This window comes from Arachis duranensis, chromosome 3 (genome assembly GCF_000817695.3).
Source record: "Arachis duranensis cultivar V14167 chromosome 3, aradu.V14167.gnm2.J7QH, whole genome shotgun sequence".
In the NCBI taxonomy this organism is placed as follows: domain Eukaryota; kingdom Viridiplantae; phylum Streptophyta; class Magnoliopsida; order Fabales; family Fabaceae; genus Arachis; species Arachis duranensis.
Window position 1 is genome coordinate 50,101,808 of NC_029774.3, and position 16,337 is coordinate 50,118,144.

The 16,337-nt window shown below is 38.7% G+C and overlaps 1 protein-coding gene across 1 annotated transcript; it reads left to right on the forward strand.

Annotated features, from left to right (window-relative positions):
• The first annotated feature begins 615 nt into the window (after positions 1–615).
• LOC107479188 (uncharacterized) lies at positions 616–1,195 on the forward strand. The gene is made up of 2 exons (XM_016099334.1): positions 616–789; positions 848–1,195. The coding sequence occupies exons 1-2, from the start codon at positions 616–618 to the stop codon at positions 1,193–1,195; spliced, it is 522 nt and encodes a 173-aa protein (XP_015954820.1).
• Positions 1,196–16,337: the final 15,142 nt, after the last annotated feature.

Below are 16,337 nucleotides of genomic sequence, written 5' to 3' on the forward strand. Positions count from 1 at the left end.
ATAGAAAACAAAGCTTTTCACTATGAGCGAAAGCTTAACTTGCCTGAGAAATATGTAGACAAAGTTTTGGATAGACTTAATTTTTATCATTGGAAGTTCATAAAATTTGATCCAGTGGAAGTTAATGAACACCTTGTCAAAGAATTTTACGCAAATCTCCTGAAGAGGGATGCTCCCACTATTTTTTCTCAGAGGTCTCACTCTGGACACCTCTAATACTGCTTTAGAGGCCCTCTTAGGTATTTCACATATTCCTCCGGCACGTGACGCCTACACTCAGATAGTGAAAGATTTGTTATCGGGCAAGCTTTCACTAGATGTTGTCCTAAGGAAGATTGGCACACCTGAGGCCAGATGGGAGTACCGCAGGGGAGAAAATGCGGTCCCGTAGAGCATTACGTGCATTGATCTCAACCCGGAGGCGAGGATCTGGCAACAAATCATCATCTCCTTTCAAGCACGCATGCCATGCACATCAGGGTCTGTGTGGCAGTCCTCCTGTGGGCCATTCTGGAGCGGAAGAGGATCTCTGTTCTTCCTCTCATTAGAGATTCGATGTGGAAGGTGACACAGTAGCAGAAGTACAACATTCCCTTCCCATCGTTGATCACCAGAATGGCCACTCTGTCGGGAGTAGAGAGACGGCAGATGGACTGGATGTCCGTCCTGATCAACAAGCAGCCATTTCTTCCCTACGGCAACTATGACGGACCGCCACAGAAGAAGAGGAAGACCACCGAGCCATCATCCTCAGCAGAGCCATCAGCCTCACCAGCACCTCCTGTGCCTGTACCCCAACTCCAGACGCCCTATGAGCTAGGTCGGGAGATCTTGGAAACTCTCCCAGTGGATAGTGGCAAAGTTTGACGGTCGCGATCCTGGGCCACCTCCTCTAGACACACCAGAGCCTGAGCCCCAGACTAAGGAGCCAGCAGCAGAGGAGCCAGCAGCTGAAGTAGGCCAGGCAGATGAAACTCTGGAGCAGATTGGAGCAGAGGCCACAGTAGAAGAGCCTACAGATCATATGGTTGAGGAGCCAGCAGTTGTAGCCGAGCCAATTGTTGAGACCATATCAGAGCCAGCTGGGCAAACATCTGAGGAGCATAGACCCGAGCCCGCTAGCCATCCATCCACCAACATCATCGTCTACCACCGTTGTCACCACCCACAACTGCCAGACGGTGGAACTTCGTAGAGTTGATCACCCCGGTCCATTTTTGGCACGGAGGACTGTGCTTCATCTAAGTGTGGGGGAGGATCTTCTATTTTTAGGTGTAAATATTCTCTTCCAAACACTTGTCAGTTAGTTTATTTTTAATCTTTATGATGCTTTTATGGACACTTTTAGTACTTTTGAATAGCTGATGCCTAGCTCATTTTGATCCTAATTATTCATGTTACCTTTTTGCTTGTTGAAAATTAGGAGAAGAACTAGAAAATTTTAAAAAAAAAATTTGCATCCATCACAACATACATACATACATATATAGGAAATAATTTTGGTGAAAAACAACAGGACTTTCCAACAATTTTGGGCTTTCTATTGAATTGATTGGAAAACTATTCTTTTCAAACTTGCTTGAATGGATTTCTTTGGAACATAGAAGAGTAAAGAACAAATACCTTGTGAGTTTTTGAGCTATATTGAGTGGTTACATATTCTTAACCACAAATTTTGTTCATTGTGTGTTATATCTCTTCTATTATTGTAATCTTGGTTTTGCTTGATTCTTTATTTCCAATTATTGATATTTTGAATTGCATTGAGCATGATTGAGGCCATCTTTGTTTAAAAGCTTACTTTTCCCATATAGCCTACCTTTGCGTTTACCATTGTTAAACCCCTTTGAGCTTTATTTATCCCATTGTTCTTGATTTTAGCACATCACAACCATAAGCAGAAAACCATGAATTACCTTGGATTGTATCCTTGATTAGCTTAGGTTGAAGGAGTGTGTTACATTTAAGTGTGGGGGAATCCTTTGGAAAACTTTGGTAGTAAAAGAAAATGTTTGCTTTGGGTATTCATTGAAAATCTTGGAAAATAGGAACATTCATGTATGAACTACTTAAACCATATGCAATTCTAGTTAAAAAAAAACTCATCATCATAAAAAGGGTGCAAAGTCACCCTAAAGAGTAAACAGATGAATAAAGAATTGCATGTGGGATGTCTTTGTGAAAAGCATATGTGAGTGTTAGTGAATTGAAAATGATGGAAGGTTAGGATTGCATTTTTGTTTTGAATTGGTTGATATAGGATGATGTGGAACTTAAACTAATCGAGGATACAATTGCATTAGTCTACTTGGCCATATCTATCCCACCTTTACCCTAACCCCATTACAACCATATGAAGTCCTCATGATAATTGCACTCATGCATCACTCGCTTGTTGACTGTTAGATGGAAAGCAAATCCTTGAAAGCATGATTGAAAGAAGATTTTGAGTGAATTGACCCTAAGCACCGAATGATTAGAGTGTATACACACCTAGTGAGGGTTCGATTACTCAATTCTATGCTTCCACTTCTCTTTATCATACATTCTTGCAAGTTGCTTAATTTTGATAAGTGAATCAATTCTCTAGATCCTGTAGCATTGAATTAATTCCTTGCTTAGCCCTATCTTGCCTATACTTGCTTGGAATTGGATTGCTTGCTTGTTTTCACCAAATCAACATGACATTATAGATAGATAGATAGATATATAGCATATAAATACTTGCATGCATATAGATAGTTGCATTTAATAAGTTGATTACCCTTTGATCATTCTCCTTGTTGGTTTAGCATGAGGACATGCTATTGTTTAAGTGTGGGGAAATTGATGAGTCCATATTTTCTGATATATTTTTGCTTGATTTGAATAGATTCTAGCATATGAACTCACATTTAAGCACTCAAATAGCATACTTTTGTGTTTGATTCCTAATTTGATCCTAAATTTGAAAACATACAATTTTGTGCTTCAACAGAGCGAATTAATTCCACTTTTATGTCATTCGATGCCATGATATGTTTTGTGAGTTATTTGAAGCCTTGAAGGCAAGAATGGATGGCCAAAAGTGGAAGAAATCATGTACAAGAGAGAAAACATGAAGAAAACAAGGAAAAACACACACAGCGAAGTGTGCGTGCGTGCGCACAAGCAAGAATTTCCATGTGTGCGTGCGCACAAGCACCTGTGCGTACTCACAGGTCAATTTTCAATTGAGTGTGCGGATGTACACACCTATGCATCTGCACAGGTCCCTGCACGTGACTGCATTAATAAAACATGTGCTGCGCAAATTTGGAGGTCTCTTGGGCAATTCTGGAAGGCTTGAAGGCTGAAATGAAAGGCTATATAAAGGGAATATCAACACATTTGAAAAAAAAGGAGGATTTAGCTCACTTAGATAGTTTAACTTCATATTATTAGGAGTAGGAGTAGTGTAGAATAGAGAGCTCTCATAGGGTTTATGTAGTTTTCTTGTAGCATTTTATAGAAAGCTTTGATCTTTAATTTCACTTCTTTAATTGTAAGTACTCTCAATTTCTTCTTAATTAAAGAACTTTTACCTTCATTTCCTATTGGTTCAAGTTACTTTGTTCATATTGTAATTTTGTGTTTCTTGAAGTTTTGATTAATGAATTTTATGTTTCATGCTTCCTTTATGTTTGATTGCTTGTTTACAATTGGTTTTGTTGAGAGTTGGTTATAGTTTTCTCATTTTCCTTGCAATTTCCCATGTTCCACTTTTATGCACACAAGGTGTTTGTGAAAATGCCAACTTTAGATTTTGAGTAGATTTTCACACCTTGGCCAGTGGTTTGTGTTCCTAGGATACTAGAGTCACAATGTCCGACATTTAATGGTAGTTTTGGGTAGTTAGTTGATTCTTGTTTCCATTTACGCTAGCCTTTTATCAACTAGTTTGGTAAGTTGGTTAGGACTTATGGATTAAGGTTAATTATGCTTGCTTGACTTACTCCTCGATGGTTGGGATTGACTAGGTGAGATTGACTCATGATAATTACCATAGTTGTGGTTATGGCAATGATAGGATTCCTTGGATCCTCATTCCCAAGTCAAGGCTCTTTTTTGCATTTATAGCCTTTTCACTAGATTTTATCTTGCTTTCTCTTTACTTGCATTAATGCGCAATTTTGCTCATTGCTTGGTTCTTTTAATCCTTTGTTCGTTGATTTTGCTAAAACCCCTCTCTGTCCTACCAACCGAAAGCGTATAACACTTCGATTGCATCCCTAGGTAGAACAAACAAGGTTTTAATACTCTCGGTTTATATTTGTTTTGAATTTTGACATTTGATTAAGAGAATTCATTGTTGGTTTGGACTATGCTACCAACGAATTGATGCCTATTTTGATTGATTCCAAACTATGCAATAGTTTTCTTCTTCTATTAGAGGCTGGTGAAGGGGTTTCACCCAATTCACCAGTCTTATTTGAGCTTGAACTTACAACGTCATTCGGGGAAGAAACTAGTTCCTCACTTGCTAATTCTATTGACGCCTCTTCTGTTGATTTAAGTGCAGGTACTATGGCAGAGCCTAGGAGGATTACTCTCAAGGAAGCAGAAGCTCTAGACTTTACACTGCAATTATATCATGCGCGTCATCCGAACTTGACTGCTGACTTTGAACTGAAGATTGCTTTGATCAATCTACTGCCTAAGTTTCATGGCTTACCTGCTCAAGAGCCTATCAAGCATCTTAAGGATTTTCAGACAGCCTGCTCAACTACTAGGCGGCATGATACTGATGAGACTGCCGTCTGGCTATACGCCTTCCTATTTTCTCTGGAGGGAAAGGCAAAGAAGTGGTTTTACACTCAACCAGAAGCTGTTGTTACTAATTGGGACTCACTCAGAAGGGAGTTCCTGGACAAGTACTTTTCAGCAGAGGTTACAGATAGATTGAGGAAGGAGATTTTCTATATCATTCAAGGTGAATCAGAGACTCTTTACGAGTATTGGGAACACTTCAGAAATCTCCTAGATTCTTGTCCCCATCATATGATGGACCAGCTGGTGTTGATTAGCTACTTTAGCCAAGGCATGAAGCCTGGAGACAAGACCCTCTTAGATGCTGCGAGTAATGCTCTCTGACTAAGTACAAGACGGTGATAGAAGCGTGACAACTGATCACTGATCTAGTTGAGTCTCCCTGAAATGTAAGGCAGAGGAACAATCATCGCAAGTATATTACGGAAGTTTCCTCTAGCAATGAGACTGCTGCACTTACAAAGACTATGGGAGAGATGACCAATATACTAAAGCAGCTCCAACTTAATCAGCAATAACCTCTGCCTCCTCCATATCAAAATTGTCAACAGTTAGTCCCTCAGAGAGTGTGTGGAATATGTGCTTACTATTCTCACTACACTGATGAATGTCCTCAACACCAACAAGAAGACAACACCTTGGCGGCTACCCATAATTTCTACGACCGTCCGAATCAAGGTGGGAACTACAATCAGAGTTGGCAAGACAACTGATAAACCACTATTTTATGGTTTATCTTGTGCTTAATTGAGTGGATTTATCAATCTTTCATACACTTATTCATACTAAATGCATGGGTTTACATTCTCCTTCCTGATTTTGTGCTCTGATTGAAAACATGCTTCTTTGGCCTTATATTTACTAATATTAATCCTCTCTTGTTACCATTAGATGCCGTGATATGTGTGTTAAGTGATTCCAGGGATTACAGGGCATGAATGGCTCAGAGGATGGAAAGGAAGCATGCAAAAGTGGAAGGAATACAAGAAGTTGAAGGAACTACAAAGCTGTCAGCCTGACCCTCTCGTACTAAAACAATCATAACTTAAGCTACAGAGGTCCAAATGATGCGGTTCCACTTCGTTGGAAAGCTAATGTCCGGGACTTTGATTTGATATATAATTCACCACAGTGTCCGTATAGATAGGTGATGCGAATGCGCGCTCCACGCGGACACGTCACATCTGGGAATCTCATTCCACGCAAACGCGTGGACGACGCTTCCGCATTACTTTCCCGCGACCTGTACATACCAGATTTCGAAATTAGCGATTTCTGGGTTGTTTCTGACCCAGTTTTCGGCCCAGAAAGCACAGATTAGAGGCTATAAAGTGGGGAAATACATTCATTCATAATCATACATTCATAATACACTTTTTACATTTTAGATGTAGTTTTTAGAGAGAGAGGTTCTCTCCTCTCTCTTATGATTTAGGATTAGGATTAGGATTAGGATTTCAACTTCTTCATCACAGGTTCAATGTTCCTTTAATTTATTTTCTACTTTTATTTATTACTTTAGTTGATTATTTGATGTTGCCCAATTGGCTTATGAATATTTTCCATGTTAGATTTGACTGCTTTGAATGAATGTTATTTGAGGTATTCCAGATATTTATGATTTTAATTTAGCTTTCTACATTCCTGGCTTTGGTTAAAAAATCAGTAACTCTTGAGTTATCAAACTCAACGTGATCGATAATCGCTATCTTTGCAAATTAGCTTGAACTTCTATAATCCCAATCTTTTTCTAGGAATTAACTAGGATTTGAAGATCAAACTAATTAGCCACTTGACCTTCCTTCGCACCAGCAGAGGTTAACTAAATGGAATTAAGATTCAATTTTCATCATCATTGATAATGATAACTAGGATAGGACTTCCAATTTTTCATACCTTGCCAAGAGTTTATTTTACAGTCATTTATTTATTTTATTTGTCATTTATCATATTTGTTCCTCATTCTCAAAACCCCCAATTTACAAAACTCATAACCAATAATAAATCATACTTCCCTGCAATTCCTTGAGAAGGCGACCCGAGGTTTAAATACTTCGGTTATCAATTTATTTAGTGGTTTGTTACTTGTGACAACCAAAACGTTTGTAAGAAAGGACTTTTGTTGGTTTAGAAGCTATACTTGCAACGGGAATTTATTCTGAATTTTAGACCACGCAAAAGTTCTTTCTTCAAAATGGCGCCGTTGTCGGGAAATTGCAAACGTGTGCCTTATTATTGGTTATTGTAAATATTTTTCAAAAAAAAATTCAGATTTTAAAACTTTTTATCTTATTTTATCCTTTTTAAAAAAATTATATCTTTTTCAAAATCATATCTTATATTTTTTTTTCAAAAATTATATCTTTTTCAAAATATTTTCTTTTTGTTAGTTTTTGTTTTTATTTTCTCCTACTACTATGAACTCTCACCCCTTTGGCTTTGAGTCTGGTTACAACTATGTTACAGGAAGAGAAAGCTATAACAGGAATATGCATCAAGGTCAAACCAATCAAAGATGGACGGAGCCAAGAGGATCTGATCAACCCTTTAGGCAACAACACCTTCCTAGATATCACAGACAAAGACCATTCTACAATGCATACCAAGCTGATAGATATGGTGGACCGCCTAGTAGCTACCAATAAGCCCCACCATATGCTTAGAGACCATCCTCACAACATAACTATGAACCACCACACTCACAAGCCCCTCTCCACCATTCACCTCCATATGACCCCAACCCTTGTCCACCACACCAACCACCATATGAACCATACCCAGAACCACAACCTCAATATACACCATCTCCATATCCTTATCAAGAGGAACCACCTCCGTGTTATGAACCTTTTCTCCCAACAAATGAACTATCCTATCCACCCCAAACCTCCATGGAGAAAGCATTTGCCGATCTAAACTCTGCTATACAAGCTCTCACCGCCCAAATTAGACCACCAAATACCCCCAGTATTCAACCCTCAAGCTCCAATGCACTTCCATCTCAACCACATAATGATCCACCCATCCCATCAACACCATCCATGGAAGAGCACCAACATCTATCAATCCAAGAGCAACATGATCCCACTGATACTATTGACATTGAACAACAGAGAGAGGATCATCTTCGCGAATCCATACTTCATAAGGAGCTAGAGGAGGCACTAAAGGTGAAGGTAGTAGAGACCCTTGAAGTTGACAGCGCGATTGAAGAACTAGTGAAAGAAGACAACAAGGAGGATTTTGTACTTGAAGATGAAGAAATAGTCGAACAGGAAATCATCAAGGATGAATACGATTTCATACTTAAACACCTGGATCAAGCAATAAATCGATTACCTTTCCTATGTTCGGACATTCAAGGAACCCCCATTGCTTCATGTGGAGAATCTACTGAAGAACGTAGCAGGAAGGAGAAGTTAGGCACTCCGGTGGATAGTGAGCAGCATGATTTGGTATTGGAACAAGTGGAAGAAGCCGAAATTCTTGAAGAAAAAGAGGAGGCAGTGATTGAAGACTTAGGAGATGCAAAACTTCCATGGGAAAGTCAAGTTATAGAGCCTCCTTCAAAGACGTTTAAAACTGATGATGAGGAGGGTGTACAACCTCCAAGGCATCTCATGGTTGAAGACTTTGAAGGGGATGATCAAGAGATGGATTCAATCATTGATGAATTCTTATCTACATTTGAATCCTCTTCCATTGGACTTGATATGGAGTTTAAAGAAGAAGAAGCACAACCTCCCATGCCCTTGGTAAACAATGAAGAAGAGATTGAATTGGAAGAAAGCCACCAAGAGAAAGAGGTTGAAATTGAAGAAGCTTATAAAGAGGTGGAAGTTGTCAGAAAAGAGCACAAGGGAGTGGAGCTTGCAAGTTCATTAGAAACCCCTCCCCCTACGTTGCCATCATCCTTCACAACATTCAAGTGGGTAAAATTCATATGCCTTAGCTTTCTAATTCTACTTGAATATGGGCTACTGGAGACGGATGGTCAACTTAGAACTCTTTGTGGCATTAAGAGTAAGAGGAAGATGGTCAGTGGTAAGAATTGTCCTGCAAGGTTCATTATGGTTGGAAGCTTTAAGTTTAAACGCAAAGGTTGGTATAGAGCTCAATTGAATGGGTCTAGGACGTTGTTTGGACGCTTCAGTGAGAATTCTAAAGCTGAGCCACCCGGCTGGAACAATAATGATCAACTTGAAGACGGGTGTAGAAACAAGATTTGGGATCCGGAAATATATGAGGATCAATTTTGGGAGCTCAAAGCTTGTGAAGAACTCCATCAAAGCTTGAGGAATTTACTTAGTATGGATAGAGCTTATTGGAAGACCAAGCATTAGTGGAAGTTTCAAGATGAGTTCAAGCACAAGCCGCCATGACAAGGAGCTCGCCAAATGTCCAACTTAAGGACTTTAACTAAAAGTGCTAGGTGGGAGACAACCCACCATGGTATGATCGTTCCTTTTTCAATTTTAATTTTATTTAGTTTTGTTTGTTTTTTAGTTTTATTTTATTTTATTGAACCTGGAATCATGCATAGCATTCACATTAAGCATTGCATTCTGCATACTGCATAAAAAAAAGCACGCACGCGACGCGGCAGCGTCGCTGACGCGTCCTCGTCACCAGTGCAGTGGAAAGAAAAGAAAAGTGAATAGAGAGTCACGCAAGAGCGTGGCTGGAGGTGTACCTTTGGCACAAATCAATCCACGCGACCGTGTGGATGACGCGCTCGCGTCATTAACGAAATAGCCTCCCCACGCGTTTGCGTCACCCGCGCGACCGCGTGGCCCTGTAAATCGACGTAAAAAGGGTGTATGGCCGAAAGTTGAGCTAGAATTGGGCTGGACTCGTTCTAGAAGTACAAGCCTTGCCACGCGAACACGTACCTCACGCGTCCGCGCCATTTTCATAATTTATCCATCCACGCGATCGCGTCAACCACGCGACCGCGTCACCCTCAAAAGTGGCAATATGATTTTCGAACAGAGAGTTGTGCGAGCGCGAGGTGCCCTCGCGCCACTAACACAAACCATGTCACGCGTCCGCGTGACTGACGCTCCCGCGTCACCTTACTTATGTGCTACCCGCGTGAACGCGTCACTCACGCATCCGCGTCACAAGCGGCGCACAACTTATCTTAATCTGCCAAAATATCTTATCTTTTTCTTCCCCTTCCTCCTTCTTCCCTCTTTCTTCTTTCTTCTTCCTTTCTTTTTTTTATTTTCATGCATTTTTATGTTGGTGTTGGAGCTTTATTTGGATTTTACTTTATTATAACTGAGCTTGTGGATATTATAAGGATTGGTTTGATAATTGATATTTTAAATTTGGCTTTCATATATATTTGGATTTATTACTTTCATTCCTCTTTTAACTCACAATACTTGTAATCCACCTGTATTTGAGATTATCATTCACAATTGTCATCATACAAGTACTCTTTAATCCAGCTTATTTTAACAATTGATGCTTGACCTATGCTTCTCATGCCTTTGCCTGCATGCTTTTACACATCTTGCATCTAATTGATTTAATATGCCTTGCTATATTTCCATTGATGTCCTAATTGCATGAAGTCGCGACCATGTATTTAAGACATTATCCCTTACCTTGGCATTGATTATCACTTAAATCTTCCTCCTCCCGGTTCTAGCTATTTGAATTACATGTCCCTTTTCTTTCTCCCTTTTTCAGGATGGCCACCAAGAAGGGTAGAGAGAAAGCTACTCCCAAACCACCGGCAAGGAAAGAAACAAAAAGAGCACCAGCTGAGGAACAACAACCCCCGTCCACTTGTACATCTTAGCATGCACCGAGGACGGTGCAATCTTTAAGTGTGGGGAGGTCGATACCGATCTCCACGGGTTAGTTATTCTCTTCTCAACACCAATATTCTATTTTCTTTGTTTGTTTATTGTTGCATTGCATAATAGATTGCATATGTAGTTAATTGTTTGCATTTAAGTACTGCTTGGTTGAAAAATAATAAGTTTCTTTTTAAGACCCTATTTTTGAAAAATTTCACTAATTTAAATTAAAAAAAATAATAAAATTTTTTATGTGTTAAATTTGTTTGAAAGTTGTATTTGGAACATAGTTAAAAGCCAGAACACACAACCTGTGAGACTTTGAGCTTATTTACATGGTTACATTGTTCAACCATAAATATTTTATTCTTGTGTGTTTTCTTCTCTATGATTGCAATCTTTGCTTTGTTTCATTCTATATGTCCATTATTTAGTGTATTTACATGCTTGCATATGATTGAGGCCATTATTTGTTTTAGCTTACTTATCCCAAATAAGCCTACCCTTTAAATTACATTTGTTAGCCACTTTGAACTTTTTAATCCCCTTCTGTTCTATAACCACATCACTAGCCTTAAGCAGAAAAATAAATTAAATATCTCAATTGAATCTTTGGTTAGCTTAAGATAGAGGTTGTGCATCAACTAAGTGTGGGGAAACTGTGGGAACATGGGTTAATAAGGGAATGTATCATGTTTCTAATTCTGAATATTGGAAAATTTGGGTATCTACTCATGTAAAATAGAAAATTAAAAATTTCATATGCATTGGTATGTTATTTTAGGTTTTATGTCTCAAAAAAAAAAAGAAAAAAAAAGAGAAAAAAATATATAATATAAATAAATAAATAAGGGGGCAAAATTACCCCAATGTTAAGTTAATAAAAGATCAATGCATATGTGACACAAATTAAAAGAAAAGTTGATACATGAGTATGTGATACAAAAGTGGGAATTATGGGTAGCTAGGCATGATTTTAGAAGTTATATAGAATGTATGTATGTTAGGTGATAGCCCAGGTTATTCAAAGACTCAATTTATAGCTCACTTAGCCATACATATATCCTCACCCTTGCCTTGGCCCCATTACAACTTTGAAAAGACCTCATGATATTTGCATTAGTACATTAAATATTTGTTGATTGGTTAGATGAAGAACAAAGTTTAGAAAGCATGATTAGAGAAGAGTAGAGTGAATAACCCTATACACCTGAGAGACTAGAGTGATATACACTACCGGTAAGGGTTCAATGCTTGATTCTATGTTCCCTGCTTTCATTAGCTATCTTCTTACAAGTTTACTTGCTTTTTATTGTATAATTTGAATTAATGGAATTTGATTCATATTTGTCTTGAAGAACTTATTCACTTTTAACCAAGTAGGTAGAAACATTTTGCATGTAGTTGCATTCACATAGATAGGTTGCATTGCATACTCTCTATCATTCCTCCTCACTCCTTTATAGCTTCTCATGAGCTTAGCATGAGGACATGCTAATGTTTAAGTGTGGGGAGGTTGATAAACCACTATTTTATGGTTTATCTTGTGCTTATTTGAGTGGATTTATCGATTTTTCATACACTTATTCATACTAAATGCATGGGTTTACATTCTCCTTCCTGATTTTGTGCTATGATTGAAAACATGCTTCTTTGGCCTTATATTTGCTAATATTAATCCTCTCTTGTTACCATTAGATGTCGTGATATGTGTGTTAAGTGATTTCAGGGATTACAGGGCATGAATCTCTCAGATGATGGAAAGGAAGCATGCAAAAGTGGAAAGAATACAAGAAGTTGAAGGAACTGCAAAGCTGTCAGCCTGACCCTCTCGCACTAAAACGATCATAACTTGTGCTACAGAGGTCCAAATAATGCGGTTCCACTTGCGTTGGAAAGCTAATGTCCGGAGCTTCAATTTGAAATATAATTCGCCATAGTGGCCGTATAGATAGATGACGCGAACACGCGCTCCACGCGGACGCGTTGCATCTGCGAATCTCATTCCACGCAAACGCGTGGACGACGCTTCCGCTTCACTTTCCCGCGACCTGTACGTACCAGATTTTGAAATTAGCGATTTCTGGGTTGTTTCTAACCCAGTTTTCGGCCCAGAAAGCACAGATTAGAGGCTATAAAGTGGGGGAATGCATCCATTCATAATCATACATTCATAATATACTTTTTACATTTTAGATGTAGTTTTTAGAGAGAGAGGTTCTCTCCTCTCTCTTAGGATTTAGGATTAGGATTAGGATTAGGATTTCAACTTCTTCATCATAGGTTCAATGTTCCTTTAATTTATTTTCTACTTTTATTTATTACTTTAGTTGATTATTTGATGTTGCCGAATTGGCTTATGAATATTTTTCATGTTAGATTTGACTACTTTGAATGAATGTCATTTGAGGTATTCCAGATTTTTATGATTTTAATTTAGCTTTCTACATTCCTGGCTTTGGTTAAGAAATTAGTAACTCTTGAGTTATCAAACTCAACGTGATCGATAATCACTATCTTTGCTAATTAGCTTGAACTTCTATAATCCCAATCTTTTTCTAGGAATTAACTAGGATTTGAAGATCAAACTAGTTAGCCACTTGACCTTCCTTCGCACCAGCAGAGGTTAACTAAGTGGAATTAAGATTCAATTTTCATCATCATTGATAAGGATAACTAGGATAGGACTTCCAATTTCTCATGCCTTGCCAAGAGTTTATTTTATAGTGATTTATTTATTTTATTTGTTATTTATCATATTTGTTCCTCATTCTCAAAACCCCTAATTTACAAAACTCATAACCAATAATAAATCATACTTCCATGCAATTCCTTGAGAAGACGATCCGAGGTTTAAATACTTCGGTTATCAATTTATTTAGGGGTTTGTTACTTGTGACAACCAAAACGTTTGTAAGAAAGGACTTTTGTTGGTTTAGAAGCTATACTTGCAACGGGAATTTATTCTGAATTCTAGACCACGCAAAAGTTCTCTCTTCAACAACTCCAACCAAGGATGGAGAGACAATTCCAACCAAGGATGGAGAGACAACTACAACCAGGGAAGCAGAAACAACGGTTAAAATCAAAGGTGGAATAACAACAACTATCAACAGAACCGGAACCAACAGAACCCTCCATACCGAGCATCTCACCAAAGGCAATACCAAGCACCTCCATTCAATCAACAACAAACCCCTCAAATAACCTATCATCCCCTTTCCTCTAACCAAGATGAAACACTTCGTTCTATCCTGCAAGGACAAAAAGAGCTTCAGAATTCACTCACCTCTAGCCTTACTGGTCTTACCTCTACTTTACAAGCTCTCGTATCCCGAATGGAACTACCATCTACCCCTAACAACCAACCTCCAAGCTCTAGTGCACTTTCCTCTCAACCTATACCCAATCCCAAAGGTGGAATCAAGGCCATCACTTTGAGGTCCAAAACTACATATCAAGAGAAGAGTTCCAAAGAGTCAAGCTCAAGAGAAGATGTTCAAGTTGAGGATGTTGTTGAGGTAGAGGACGTTGCAGAAGAGAATGAGGTGCAAGATGCAGTTGAAGAAGTAGTCACTCAACCAAGGAATGAAGTGCCTAAGGAAGATGATGTTGTGCAAGACGCCATCCCCATCCCTTTCCCACACCTTGCTAGGAGATCCAAGAAGCAAGTGGAGCTAGACCCCAAAATGGTAGAGATTTTCAAAAAGGTTTAGGTAACTATTCCCCTTTTTGATGCTATTTAACAAGTACCTAAATATGCTAAGTTTCTAAAAGATTTGTACATGCATAAAGATAAAATACATGATTTAGAAATTATTTCTTTAGGTAGTTCTATTTCTACTTTAATGGGTGCTATACCTAAAAAATGTGGGGATCCTGATGAGCGGATAATTTATACGCTTTTTGGCACTGTTTTTAGTGTGTTTTTAGTACGTTTTAGTTAGTTTTTAGTATGTTTTTATTAGTTTTTATTTAAAATTCACTTTTCTAGGCTTTACTATGAGTTTGTGTGTTTTTCTGTGATTTCATGTAATTTCTGGCTGAAATTGAGGGACCTGAGCAAAAATCTGATTCAGAGGCTGAAAAAGGACTGCAGATGCTGTTGGATTCTAACCTCCCTGCACTCGAAGTCGATTTTCAAGAGCTAAAGAAGCACAATTGGCACGTTCTCAATTGTTTTGGAAAGTAGACATCCTGGGCTTTCCAGCAATGTATAATAGTCCATACTTTGCCCGATATTTGATGGCCCAAACTGGCGTTGCAAATCAGCTTCAGAATTCCCGGCGTTTAACGCCGGAACTGGCACAAAAGTTGGAGTTAAACGCCCAAACTGGCACAAAAGCTGGCGTTTAACTCCAGGAAAAGTCTCTACACATGAAAGTTTCAATGCTCAGCCCAAGCACACACCAAGTGGACCCCGGAAGTGGATTTTGACGTCATTTACTCATTTCTGTATATCCTAGGTTACTAGTTCACTATAAGTAGGACCTCTTGACATTGTATCTTTACCTCATGACACTTTATACGTTTCATATTGTACCTTCTAGGGCATGAGTCTCTAAACCCCATGGTTGGGGGTGAGGAGCTCTGCTGTGTCTTGATGGATTAATGCAATTACTACTGTTTTTCATTCAATCACACTTGCTTCTATTCTAAGATATCACTTGTTCCTCAACTTGATGAATGTGATGATCCATGACACTCATCATCATTCTCACCTATGAACGTGTGCCTGACAACCACCTCCGTTCTACCTTAGATTGAGTAGATATCTCTTGGATTCTTTGATCAGAATCTTCGTGGTATAAGCTAGAACACATTGGCGGTCATTCTTGAGAATCCAAAAGGTCTAAACCTTGTCTGTGGTATTCTGAGTAGGATTCAGGGATTGAATGACTGTGACGAGCTTCAAACTTGCGATTGTGGGGCATTACTGACAGACGCAAAAGAATCATTGGATTCTATTCTGACATGATCGAGAACCGACAGATGAATAGCCGTGCTATGACAGAGCATGTTGAACATTTTTACTGAGAGGATGGGAGGTAGCCATTGACAACGGTGAAACCCAACATACAGCTTGCTATGGAAGGAGCCTTGCATGCATGAAGAAGAAGACAGTAGGAAAGTAGAGATTCAGAAGATGTAGCATCTCCAAAACCTCAACTTGTTCCCCATTACTGCAAAACAAGTATTTATTTCATGTTCTTTTACTTTTTACAATTAAATCTAAGAATTATTGTTATCCTGACTAAGAGTTACAAGATAACCATAGCTTGCTTCAAGCCGACAATCTTCGTGGGATCGACCCTTACTCACGTAAGGTATTACTTGGACGACCCAGTGCACTTGCTGGTTAGTTGTGCGAAGTTGTGATAAAGAGTTGAGGTTGCAATTGAGAGAACCATGTTGATGGCGTCATTGATGATCACAATTTCGTGCACCAAGTTTTTGGCGCCGTTGCCGGGGATTGTTCGAGTTTGGACAACTGACGGTTTATCTTGTTGCTTAGATTAGGACTGTTTTATTTTTGTTCGTTTAGAGTCTTTTATTTGAGTTTAGTTTCATATTTTAAGTTTGGTGTCAATTGCATGCTTTTGTTCTCTTTTAATTTTTCAAATTTGCATGTTCTTAGTCCTTTCTTGATCTTTAAAAATTCTAAGTTTGGTGTCTTCTTTGTGTTTTCCTTTAAATCTTCGAAATTTTGCATTAATTTTCAAAATCATATCTTTT

Coding starts and splice junctions, on each gene's coding strand:
- LOC107479188 (XM_016099334.1), top strand. CDS start 616: ATGGCCACTCTGTCGGGAGTAGAGAGACGGCAGATGGACTGGATGTCC. Junction 790..847: donor CACCAGCACCTCCTGTGCCT/GTACCCCAACTC, acceptor AAACTCTCCCAG/TGGATAGTGGCAAAGTTTGA.